Below are 12,972 nucleotides of genomic sequence, written 5' to 3'. Positions count from 1 at the left end.
GACCGTGATCGAGGAAGAGGAGGACGAGCCAGCCGGCGCCAGCAGCCTTCCGCCGGTGGCGACGCGCCGTGCCGCCCGGCGCGACCGCGGCCGGCGCCGGCGGCCGGCCAGCGCCGCCCGGCTGGGCCGACCTGGCCGGCGGCGGCACACCGGCAGCGTGCCGGCCGGCCTCGACGCGCCGGCCGTGTTCGTGCATCGCGTCAACGGCGGCCAGGGCGCGCTGTGGGGCCGGCCCGGCTCGGCGCCGGTCGGTGCCGCGCGCCCGCCGTCGGCCTCCCCGCCGGGGGCAGCGAAAGCGAAGGCGGGAGCGGGGGTGGGGGCGGCGGCAGCGACGAAAGCGGCGGCAGGGGCGGGGGAGCCACGCCCGACGTACCGCGACTGGCCGCTGGACCGGCTGCGGCAGCTGCGAGGGCGCCCGCGGCCGCGCCGCCGCCGCAGCCCCGACTGGGAGGCGGCCGAGGGCGCGAGCGGCCTCTCGGCCGGCAGCACGGCCGGACTGCTGTGGTCAGCGCGGGTGGACTCGGGCCGGCCGCACAGTGACCTCGTCGAGCCGGACCGCGCCAGCTTCGGCGGGCGGTACCTGCACACGCAGGACCTCAGCACGGTGATCTGAGTCCGGCTGGAAGCCCAGCGTCGTGCTGCCATCTGGCCGGGACCAGCGGAGCTTTCGGCACAAGTCCAGAACCGTAACTGCTTCAGTGGAACTTGGGCGCCGTCGGACGTGAGGTCCTGTTGAGGCCCAGGGCACACTCTTATATAGCTGCGGGATCACTGTGTGCCGTGCCATGGCGCAGAGTCAGACTACTTGCGCTAAGACCTCGGCGCTATGTCTGTACCGGCGGAAACGTCAGCTCATGCTGCGACCAGGGACTGACTGGAGACTCCTGTGGTCGAGGATCTTCCAGGGTGTGTAGCTTGCTTCATCGCCTGAAAGTGACGTTCGGAATGCTGAGACGTTGACATTGCTTTGTGGACATAAATTTGAAGGGGTGTAGTCAACAAGCAGGCTAGGGTGCAGACGTATGGAGCACATGACCCTGGATGGTTAATGTGTGACTGTGATGGAGGCCCCCTTGTGGACGCCATAGATGAAGGAGAGGCATAGTTCAAGTGATGCAAGCCGTACTTGATGGGGAGCCATATACGTCCAAGGTCGTGCAAGGCCGACTTTGGACGTGCATGGTCACGCCCGCGGTTGCGACTTTTCTGGCGCACCAGCGTGACGATGCTGTTCATCCCGTCCCGGGACTGAGCAAAGCATTGACGCCGGGGTGACTGGCGGCAGTCAGCACCGAAGCGGGGCCAGCTGACCGGCTGACACGGGAGGTGTGCGTTCTCCAACAGGCGCTGACCGCGCAGGGGGGGGGGGGGGGAGGGAGGGAGGGAGCCGCCCCGACATGATCAGCGGCTCGTTCTGCTCCTGGACGCCAAGATTACACTCACGTGCTAACTGGCAAGAGGTGCTGGCAAGGTGTGGCAGACCCGCTGCGTGTGACGTCATTTGCCGTCTACGTGTGACGTCATCCGTTGTCTAAGTGTGACTTCGCGCATGGTGTCTGTGGTGGCGCTGCAGACAGCTGGCGCGCGTGCAATGGAGGGTCAATAAACGACAGGTTATTCAGTCCAGATGTGGATGCGTGTGGGTGATATGGAGGCGGGGGGGGGGGGGGGAGGGGGGAGGGGAGAGGAAGCTAAACGATGTTTCGGTAGCGCTTTGATAAATAACTTACCAAGGACACTGCCACGTTCACAAGGTTGACAAGGCAGGGAGCCACTGAGTGGGATACGCATGCTTCTTACCGGACGCTATCCCTGCCCAACAGCCACATTTTCTAAAGCTGGAGACTTTGGCACCTGTGGGGAGTTATGCACCTAGAGTGCTCCAAACTCGTATGGGGTTTCCAACTGACACGCCATCTCGAAGATCATTTAGTGCAGACCATAGCCCCGACCCTCCATGCTAAAGCCCCTTTAGTTTCTTAGCTAAAGACCGGTGAAGATGCCCTGACTATCTCGCGCCACTGCTTTTTGGTCACCAGGGCATCCACGACGCTCTGTCATTCAAATCCTATCATTCAACTGGCCGTGCGGCGATCTGGGTCAAAAGGACCGCTGTCGAGTCGCTCATATTTGGCGTTCGTGGGCACGCTTTCTAGATGTAACGGCTACCCATTGACTCAATGTCGTGCAAGGAATGATGACATCGAACGATGGCGCATTGGGGAGCGTGCTTACTAAACAGCGAAATTATGTTGCCTAGAGCGGCCTCTTCCCCTCAAAAGGATACCACCAGCTATAAGTGGGCTTACTGTATCATGTCAGATGCTTGCTCCAATATCACCAAAGTGGAACACGCTCTTTAAGGTACAAACTCACAAATTATCGCAATCCGTACCTTACAACGAATTGCATCGGTCAGAATCGTCGCATCAACTCGCACCAATCGTCACGAAGAAACCGAACGCTAGCTCTACTCCCAACCACCAAAACACAGCATCAGGTTGTTATGGCCATATGTATTCGGTTGGAGGATGAGATGACCTGCGATCAGCAGCAGCACGCGAGTGTACCACGGCTCCGCGCACACAGCAAACACAATTTTCCGACTCGACTCTCATTCAAACGCGTCTTCCGCAGCTGGTCACATGTATTCGCGCGAACGAACAGCGTGGGTACAACTTCGGCCCAGGCGCGACCCGAGCAGCGCCAGACGGGGTCGGCCCGCACGGCGCGTCGCTCGCGCACACGCACGAAATATGCAGCACAACTCGATCAAACGGATGATGTGTGTGGGCGGGCGGGTTTGAGACTGTGAGGCCGCCGACGATCAGTCCAGCTAAAACCGCGGGCGCGCGCCCCCTGCCGGCTGGCGCTCCACGCCACGGGCGCGCGCCAGGCCGCCCCTGTGTACCACCACGGGCGGCGGCGGTGCGTGTCCCGGCCAGCCGGCCGCGCTGGGTGCCGGTCGCCGCTGCCCGCCAGGCGGCGCGCCGGTCGGGAGGCCTGCCGGCAGTCACCGCTGCCTGCGGAGGGAGGACCGACACCCGTCAGCGGCGCTCGCGCGGGGACCGACGCACGTCAGCGGCGCTCGCGCGGGGACCGCCACAATTCAGGGGTTCACAGAGGTGAGTAGAGGATGGGGCCAAATGACGTCGTTGACACGACAGCGAACGTTGGAAATGGACGGTTAAGGGACACTCCACATTAAAACACACGCCTACATATACGTCAATGACGCGTGTAAAACGAACAGTTGGTGTCAATCACCAAATTTCATGAAATATGACAATTGTAGAACAGAAAGTTACTGACATAAACGTCTACTCCCCAGTGGCTTGTAAGGCAGTGACAGATACAGTGCAGCCCCCAGTTGAGCGTCACACGTTCACGGCCCGACATCCATCCAAGTCCGCTGGGGCAGATGGACTGTACGCCTCTGTGACTCTCACAATGCCTCCGCTTGCAACAAGCCGCTCACTTAGCTCGCGCCAACAGCTATCACCACACTCCGCCCATGCCCCGCCAAGACAGGGCCATCTATCTCCGCCATCGTCCGCTCCGCTCGTCCGCTGTGGACGGAACAGATGGAGCAGCTTGCACCCCTCTCGCGCACAACACGCACCTGTTCCGCTACTTGGCCGAGTTGACGTACGCTTCCAGTTCGGCATCCAGCTCTTCGGCCGTTGCCGGCTTCTTTTTCTCGCGCTGCTGGCGGCCGCCGCGCCCGCCGCCGCCGCCACCGCGGGTGCCGCCACGGCCGCGGCCGCGACCCCGCGGCGCCGTGCCCAGCCGGCCACCGACTCCTCCTCCGCCGCCGCCGCCGCCGCCGCCGCCGCCGCCGATCTGGTCCGTGGCCAACTCCAGCTTCATGGGGCGACCTGTGGAGGCGAACAAGGGGTCAGAGGGGACCGGCCGGGTCAAGGGCGAAGGACGACCTGGGGGAAAGGCAGGGTCGGCGATAGTCAGGTCAGGTCGGGGGGTGCGCGGCGACTGTGTGCAGGAGGGCCACATCAGGTCGGCACGGTGACGGCGGGCCAGGAGTGAACCGTCTGGTGAGCTAAGACGGTGAAATGCCAGAGAGGGAGGGGTTGAAGTCGGGACATGGGGGGGGGGGGGGGGGGGGGACGCGCAAGGCATGAGCCAGGGGCGAACGAGACAGGACGAGCGAGCGGTGTAACTAACTGAATGAAATTCTCACCGACAAAATCCTTCTAATGCAGTTCAGAGTAGTAACAGTAACCACATGTTTCTAAATCACGTAAACCCTGTTCGGGTCTTTAGAGCGTCCCAACGCCCTGGTTCCCACACACCCCGCCCCGCGTCCCGACCGGCGCCCCATGGGCCCGGCCGGCGCGGCGTCACGCACCGTCGAGTGGCACGCCTCCGTACTGCTTCATGGCACGCACAGCGTCGCTGCGCCGCTCGAAGATGACCTGCGCCGTGCCCATGGAGCGGCCCGACCGGTCGTAGTGTACGGCCGCCGAGCGCATCGGACCGAACTCGCCGAACAGCTCCTGGCGGTCGACGGGGACACGGAGGTTAGCGTCGGGTCACGGAGGTCAACACCGAGTCACGGAGGTCAGCATTGGGTAACGGAGGTCAGCATTGGGTCACAGAAGTCAACACCGGCTCACGGAGGTCAACATCGGGTCACGGATGTCAACATCGGATCAGAGGTCAACAAGAGTCGTCAAGGTCAGCACCGGGTCACGAAGGTCAGCGTCGGTTCACTAAGGTCAACACCGGGTCACGGAGGTCAGCACATAGTCACGGAGGGTCAGCATCGGATCACGGAGGTCAGCACCGGGTCACGAAGGTCAAAACCAGGTCACGGAGGTCCGCACCGGGTCAGGGTGAGCGCGGCGCGGAGAGGATCGGCCGCACGAGTCCACATCACTCGAGAGCACAAACCACAGGGACTTAATAGGCCAGTTCAGCCCGGGTGGCGCGGGTCTGCACAATATCGCGCAAAGGAGTGGGAAACACGTACAGGTCGATGCCTGCCCAGTAACGATGATTGCAATTTTGGGTTTGTTGCAACATGCCATTCAAAATAAGTGTAGCGAGTGATAAGGTCTGTCAGTGTTGGCAAGTCTGAATGGGGTTTCCTTAAAAGCCCCCGTGACAAACTCGCAGGCTATTTAGGTGAATAAACAAGCAGATGGCGCAGTTCCACGAATGCAAACAAGCAGCAAACCAAATTTAAAATGGTTTGTAAGGATTGACCTTACACTGCACCTGTCTGAAGAAAGCATGTGCTTCATACAGAACGTACACGGCTTATCCGCTGCCTCAAAACATTGGTCCACCTTCCTCGTCTCCTTCAGCAAACATTCTCCAACAGCATCTGGGTCACCTTGCCCACCTCAAGTGACACAGCCAAGGGGACACATAAGATGTCACATATATACATGTCACATGAAGCGGCGAGTCGGCAGACGACCAGCAAGGGAAACACTGTGCATAAAACACTGCCGCCACTGCGCCGGACCTCCGACGCCGGCAGGCCGGGAGCCCAGTGCGGCGAGCGCCGCCAGCGGCCGGCGTTCGGGGTCTCCTACCTTGACGTCGGCGTCGGTGACGCCGAAGTCGAGGTTGGAGATCATCAGCTTGGTGGTGTCCTGGCCGCTGCGCCGGCGCACGTCGCCGCCGCCACCGCGCGCGCCGCCGCCGCCGCCGCCGCCGCCATCGTACATGTCATGTGACCACCGGTCGTCGACGTTACCCTGGCGACGAGGTAAACGGGTGAGGCGGCCTTCGACAGTCAGCCAATCACCGGTCACCCTCTACAGCCAGGTGGATATTAAAACGGGCTGAGGTCGAGAATGACACTGTCTGAGACGTTTTAAGGCATTTATGGCCACAGCTCCAGTGAACAGGGGTCATGGCTGCATGGATTGTGGATAAAGACTGTGTTTCATTTTAGTTAAGCAAGTACTTCACAGGAGTCACCGACACTAGACGACGGTCGGAGAGAGGACTGGTTGAAACATAGTGCTTGTAAGTCAGATGATGATGACTGGGGCTTAAGAGAGCAGCAATGGCCAAGATCATTTTACTAAGGCTCCAGATTTTAATGATAGAATAAGAAATTATCACATCCCCAGGATATTTAGTCATTTCAGTGCAATGGCTTTTGTAGGCTAACTACACACCACTGTCACTTGTCCATTTCCAGGAGATGTGAGACATGAAAAGAACCCACCAAGGAATCCTACAAAGAACCCACCAAGGAATCCCAAAGGCAGAGTTTTGAATACCCTGCAAAGTACAGGGGAAGTCATAAAATTGTCATGGAGGATGCCAAAAGCACAGCACTGTCATATTCACAACTGGAAGTTTCCTTGCACATAATGTACAGAAAACCATGGTAAAAGGTACACTACAACACATGGATATTCCCAAAGAGTAATATTTGTTACCTTTTCATTCTGTTTGGATCATCATGATTTCCATTTGGCAAAATCTAATCTGACCCAAAAGAATTATTTGCAAGACATGAATATGGTGATATGAATCACAAGCATAGCCACTGGCATAAAAACAGATTGCAGTGACATCAACTGAAGCACCACCTTATCAAACTTTAAGTTACTGACCATCACCACAATGGTATCTGGGTTTAACAGCTGAAGTAGAACATAAGCACTTTTTTGAAATGAGGAATTTATCTGTGCTATCTACTACACAAACCAGGTAGCGGCACATTGTTGTTCAGTGTAGCAAAAGGTGCATTTATAATGATCATTGGGGCTTTCTGCCTCACTGACTGCCAGAGCCCTTTCAAGATTGATGCATTTATGGGATGCATTACAGTATATTACAGTACTCCTTTACAAGCAGTATATTGGAACTGTGGTGACCTCAATGCATTTAAAATCATTATCTGGAGGACATCTTTATTGCACAGCAGCTCTTAAACCTTCACAAAACCAGATAATAAACACTGCAAAATTACCATATCAAGAAGGGCATAATTTTGAGATGAAGGAGAAAGAATCTAGTGTGGAGGACACTCCACCCTTGGAAGATTCCAGCTCTGGAATCAGATCTTTGAAGGTTTGGTGGGGCTTCTCAAGGCCTACTTCATGACTTAGGGAGAAAGACCATTTCATGACAAGGACACTGCTGTTACAAGGAAAGCATGCCAAATCTCAATAGCTTCAGGCTGATGTGCAATGCACCATTTTGCAACTGCATATTGTGACCCAGAATCTTGCAACATTTCACAAGGTTGCAAAACGATAGTGGACACAATTACAAGAATAATCTCCAGTGTGGTAAGTGGGGTCAGATCCCCAGAAACTCTTGTGAAGTTTATATTAGTTTTATGTTTGACTGCGTACAAATATCATCAACATAACACTCCAGCTCAGCTGCCTTCAACACATGCTCAGGTGGGGTGGCGGGTCAAACTGGCCCCTGAAGGCTTTCCAGAATGGTTTCCAAACAGGGCAGCTTAGCCACACCACATTTTGCAAAACTATAGATGATTTTCAGTTTCTCGGTCATTTCTAGGGAATGTTAAATCTGATGCAACAAAAGGCCATCAACCAAAAATGAATCCAGGCCAACTTTTTGTTTTGCCCACCATTATCTCTGTGCTTTTTCAAATAAGAACTAAAGGTGGTGGTATATACTTTTAGTCACCATGATCTTCAAAAGGTCAAACAAGGTCACTAGCCTTGAAAAAGCACTTGACCTTTTGCTTAGAACAGTTATCTAGGTTCTGAAGCACTTTGAAGACCAGCCTGGAGTTTGGCCTTCTTTGACCTTATTTGACCTTAAGGTAATGGCCTAGAGACCTCCAACTTTTACCTCAGTGAGTTCACATACAAGTCAACACACCCTGTCAATTTGTTGTCTCTAGCTCTCTTAGTTCCTGACATCTCAGGAGGGTTATATTGGCCCTCCCCTCCCCCAAATGAAGGGCATTCTACTGGCTGCCAGGGCATATGTTAACATGATTGCATCTGTGGACATAAAGCTAATGTGTCAAATAACTAATTGTAACCTAATCAATATACCTTATCATGACTGCTAATCGCCTATCCTCACAGTTGCTAGCCTTGTAAAATCACCTGGTATTTCCCAATGATCACATGGTGGTGACAATGGTCTAATCTGACAGACCAGAGGCCTGCTGGATAGCTTGCAGACAGTTGGCAAAAAATCCATCAATCGCACAGCAGTGTGGGAAAAACCTCCGTTTTCTGGTGGATGTGACACCAGGAAATTTTGTACTCCAGGCTCTTGACTGGTAAGAATGACAATTTTTGTACTCCAGACAAACACTACAGTCGCCCCACAAAGCAGACACCATTGCAAATGTATGAGCCTGAGTATAAGTACCAAGGCAGACAGTTTTGCTTTCTTGATAGCCAGGAGGGTGCATGAACTTTGCTTTCATAAAGTGAGTTATAACTTTTATCTGATTTCCAGGGACCAAACATATGGAGCACCAAGAAATGGAGACAAGCATCTGCAATCCTGCAGGAGCTGGCCAATCCAGGGCGTTCATGTCAATGTCCTTCATCATTGTATTACATGGGTTAGATGCACTTGTGCAAGCCTATGCAACTCCTGAATGGTGATGACAACTCATGTGAGTTACTTCTGTGGGAATAAAATAAACTGAACTATGAAATGTGCTTGTTTTAAGTACCTACCGCTGCCACATACCTTGCATGCCATTACCTGTGGGGAAAATATATGGCGCACCTGAGTAAGTAAGAAGACCGCATTCTCCACGACGCACACACCCACCGATAACTTTCAAGAAACGGACAAACATATCACGGCTCTGGCTCCCACCACGCGACGAACCCATCGCCTCCCGTACCCGAAACCAGCGGCAGCCTAGCCTCCTGCAACTGACGAGTGCATTTTCGAGCAGTGAAGGTCCGCGTCGCAACAGACACCTACAACGATATTCGTTCGACCAGAAACCACTAGCAGCACCAAAATCACCGCTGGCACATCTTTTTCAACTAGGTCATTCAAAGACTCGCCGAGCAAGAAGTCCAGCATGCCAACTATGCTCTTAACTTACCTCATATTAAGATAACATGTTAGCGATTTTACCAAAGGACGTGCATCTTGCAAACAGTTTGGTGGGAAAATTCCAAAGATTGCAGCATTGCACATCCTTTTCAAAGCGCTTGTTTCATTCCTGCTCCTGCCATACCAGCCACCAATCACCATCCAACTTGCAATTAAACTCAAAATCATAGCATTCAAACACACCACATATCGGCACTTTTGAGATAGAATCATGACATTAAATGGCACCCAAATATCACGTTTGTGGGCGGCACTTTTGGTGGTAACGGCTTCTTTTGGGTTCTTAAATGTCATCGGGAATTACATTCCCAAAATGGGAGTTTGTGGCATGCAGCATTCCAAAACTTATTACTATTGTATAAATGATAGTAAGTCAACCACTTTTTCAGAAATCGGTAGGTACCGGTCTTTGAAGATTCGAGGATATCTTACTTATTTAACAAGGGTATCATGTCTCCAGGCTCAACCAGTACCTATACTTGTAAGATAGAGATGGTCCATAACCCGGTGGGAAAAAATCGCAGTACTTGGTTGCCCTTCTCACAATGGGGCCTATAGGGAGACCCGGGGAGAACAAGCCGGAGTACAACCCGGAGAACAGCAAGTTTTTAGCAAAGTTAGCCAAATTTAATTAAAAAATTGACGTGTTTTGGTATCGTCCAGATACGGGCCTTCCTCAGAGGGTGTTGAAATGGCATGATATGCCTTAGAACGAGAAATATCTATAGATTTGTAGTACAGGTCCTGCATTATCTCGGCGTTGCCTTGCGCCACCAGAAGATAATATATATTTGTAGGTGGAAAATAGCAACTTTAAACGCATGACTGAAAAGCTCTATGATTTTTCTACCGCAAACTTAACAATTTATGTTGCTGCAACTGCATAAATGTTTTTTCTTAGACTTTTCATCACAGCCTGTCATTTCAGGACCGACCCGTGGTACTTGTACTTGGTTGCCCATTGACGAGTGCTAGAATGCCATCACAATGTCTGTGAATGCGCCAGAACTCCCGTGCATGGTTTGGTTGTTTGTCTTCATGTGGTGGGAGTGAGGAGGGCGGAAGGTGAGTGAAGATGCTTGGGATTATGTGCATCGTAGCTGCGAGTTTGAGGTATTCGGTGAGACAAAGTGGAATTGGTTGTCTTCAATTTTCACACAGCATGTATCCACACTTCTAAAATTACTTGGGATTTAGTTTTGGACCGTTATTAAGTCATTCCAAAAAGGTAAATAAATACCGGGGGACTGATCTATAAATGTTTACCACTGCAGGCTGGTGCGGAATCACCTTGGTATAACCTGCTCTACCTACAGCATGGTGGGTAGGTACGTAGGTACTAAGGTATCTATATACAACATAAATGCTAGGCTTGGGTTTCCCATGTGGGGTCAAATATGAGGCTGGCCTCTTTTCAGCTTGTGGTTATAATTGCTGAAACCTGACAGGAGGCAATGCTGCCATGTTCCTTGCTGTCAGGCATAAGGTCTTGCAGTGACAGTATTAAAATTGTCCCTACATAAGATCATAGGGAACTTGGAGAAGAGGAGAGGGATAACAGGAGGTGCAGAAGAGAGGAGGAGCAGAAGTGGAGGAGGAGTGGAAGGAGAAAAGTGACAGAAAGAGAAGGTGAGGAACTGAAAGAGGAGAAGAGCACAAAGAGAAGGATAGGAAGAGGAACACTTTTGGTATGTTTATATTAATCATGTAAAGGCCAAAAGGACAACATGTTAGTGATGTCACATACATTAGGCTTTCATAGACAGTTGCATCTGCCTAAGACTCATTGAAAAACCAGAGTGTGATGCACAGTGGTTGTCCGCAACTTAGTTTGTCAGTAAGCAGAGGATGCACCTGATTTATCATTTCAATATTGTGTAAGTTTGCATGTAGATAGGTAATGATAAGTAACTGAGCTTTGTATGATGCACCTGTGAATGCATATGTATAAAGTTTTGTTGTTAACCTCTCAACTGTATATTTCTTATTAACATGTACCATTAATCGATCTTTGCATGTATAGGTGAGCTAGTAGCACTACAGAGATATGGATGGGATCAGTGTGGCACCCTCACTCACAAGAAGTGCTCTGTTCCACGGAAATGCAAAATTGCATGCTGACACTAATTTTTGCCAGAAAAACATTGGGAAAATGTTGAACCATTAAAGGCAGTATGTGATGTACTCTAAGCAAGGCCCATTGTGCAGACACTCATTCCACATTAGACAGACCTTTGCTTGCAGGCAAGTTTGTACTCCGACCACAAAAATTTTTGTACTCCGCCACCAGCAAAAAAAACTAAATTTCCCACCCTGTTGCACAGAGGCCCACATGAATTTGGTGTGCTACACCCAGAGTGTGTACAATTTGTCCTATCCGATAGATGACTGAGTGACACCAGTGCTTTGATCCTAGTGCACACACCTGCTGAACTTGGGCAAGGCCAAGCTATGATGATTTTACACATATTCTTAGATTGAAAGCCATAAGGGCATTTTAGTAAGAAATTACCATTCACACATTGGCTATGCATTGAATGAGGTAGCACCCTCAGATGCACACATGTGCAAACATCACCCAAGGCCAAACTGGGTGTAGGTGTACTTTCCTACCTAACGTTAGAAAAAATCATTGCACACCATTCATGGTGTTTAAGGCGGCACATATCATAAATAATCTCAAAACGGGTAGAACCATGCTCCTACCTTCAAATTTAATAACTTTGATGGCGGGTTCCCGAGCGCCGTGCGCGCTGCACCGCCTGGACTCCCTAGCACCGTTTCTGCGTTGCTGTTGCATAAATACAATATTTCTGCCCCCGTACATTTTTATGGTTCTTGATGCTGCTTGATGCGCAGTAGTGTTGTGACCCGCGCAGTAATGGCGCTGGTTCGCGGGTGCTGTGTGTGTGCGGCGCTCGGGAGCTCGCCATCATAATTATAAAAAATTGAAGGTCAGATCATGAATCTACCTGTTTTGTGATTATTTACGATATGTCCTGCCTTAAACACCACGAATGGTTTACCTTGGTCCCATTGTATTTACGCAACGGCAACGCAGAAACGGCGCTGGGGAGTCCAGGCAGTGCGGTGTGCGCGGCGCTCGGGAGCCCGCCCTCGAAGTTATGGTGTACAATGATTGTCTCTAACGTTAGGTAGGAAAGTACACCCTGACCCCAAACTGAGCAACTTTCCAAACATTTTTATTGAAAAATATCCCAGGTATTCTTGCTTGGATTTGCCCACATAGACAATGATTGTTTGAAATACTGACTGTCAGTGCCATGAAATTGGCACCAGCAACGGCTCCCAGCACCGACCTCAGAGCATGATACAAATTGTTGTATACAGATGCTGGAATGGTTGCTACAATGTTACTGCTAATTAAACATGCTGTGGAGTACAGTTACTTGCTACCTGAACTTGAGACTACCTGGCTGATAAAGGCGTCATTGGCTGAGGTGGCTCTGCGAGGAGAGTTCCCAGCTTTCATCTGTAGACCAGGCTGAAAACTGTAGACCCTCATCCGCTTTTGTCGGGCTCACGGTCAATTCCTGATGCTCCAATGCAAATATATGAGCAAAGGAGTGCTACGAAGATCACTTACGCGCTTGTAGGCTGCAGCAGGCCTGCTTGAAACTGCATTGCGGCTGCCGCGCTCTTGACCACCTCCTCTCTGCCTTTGCTGGCCTCGCCCCGCACCTCTTGAAGCCCCGCGGCCTCTTCCTCCTCCTCCTCTCTTGCTAATGCGATCTTTTTTAATTATTTCATCTAAACTGAGGTCCATGATGACAATGATTTGAGGCCGCCTGCACTTATAAAAACGCTAATCACGATAAGGACACCGCGGCACGACCGGATGCTCAATGGCGGCGTCTCAAAGAATTTCGCGTGCTATTTGGCGCATTG

At 51.8% G+C, this 12,972-nt stretch overlaps 1 protein-coding gene across 1 annotated transcript; it reads right to left on the bottom strand.

Annotated features, from left to right (window-relative positions):
* Positions 1-2,496: 2,496 nt before the first annotated feature.
* LOC119094898 (THO complex subunit 4) lies at positions 2,497-12,972 on the bottom strand. Its single transcript, XM_037217812.1, has 5 exons — positions 12,671-12,972; positions 5,562-5,726; positions 4,367-4,514; positions 3,623-3,878; positions 2,497-3,023 (listed from the first exon to the last, which is right to left on the bottom strand). The coding sequence occupies exons 1-4, from the start codon at positions 12,848-12,850 to the stop codon at positions 3,631-3,633; spliced, it is 741 nt and encodes a 246-aa protein (XP_037073707.1). The 5' UTR covers positions 12,851-12,972; the 3' UTR covers positions 2,497-3,023; positions 3,623-3,630.

Source organism: Pollicipes pollicipes, unplaced genomic scaffold (genome assembly GCF_011947565.3).
Source record: "Pollicipes pollicipes isolate AB1234 unplaced genomic scaffold, Ppol_2.1 Scaffold_4219;HRSCAF=4965_pilon_pilon_pilon, whole genome shotgun sequence".
NCBI lineage: Eukaryota > Metazoa > Arthropoda > Thecostraca > Pollicipedomorpha > Pollicipedidae > Pollicipes > Pollicipes pollicipes.
The sequence above is the reverse complement of the archived record's forward strand: the minus strand, read 5'-3'. Positions and strand labels throughout refer to the sequence as shown.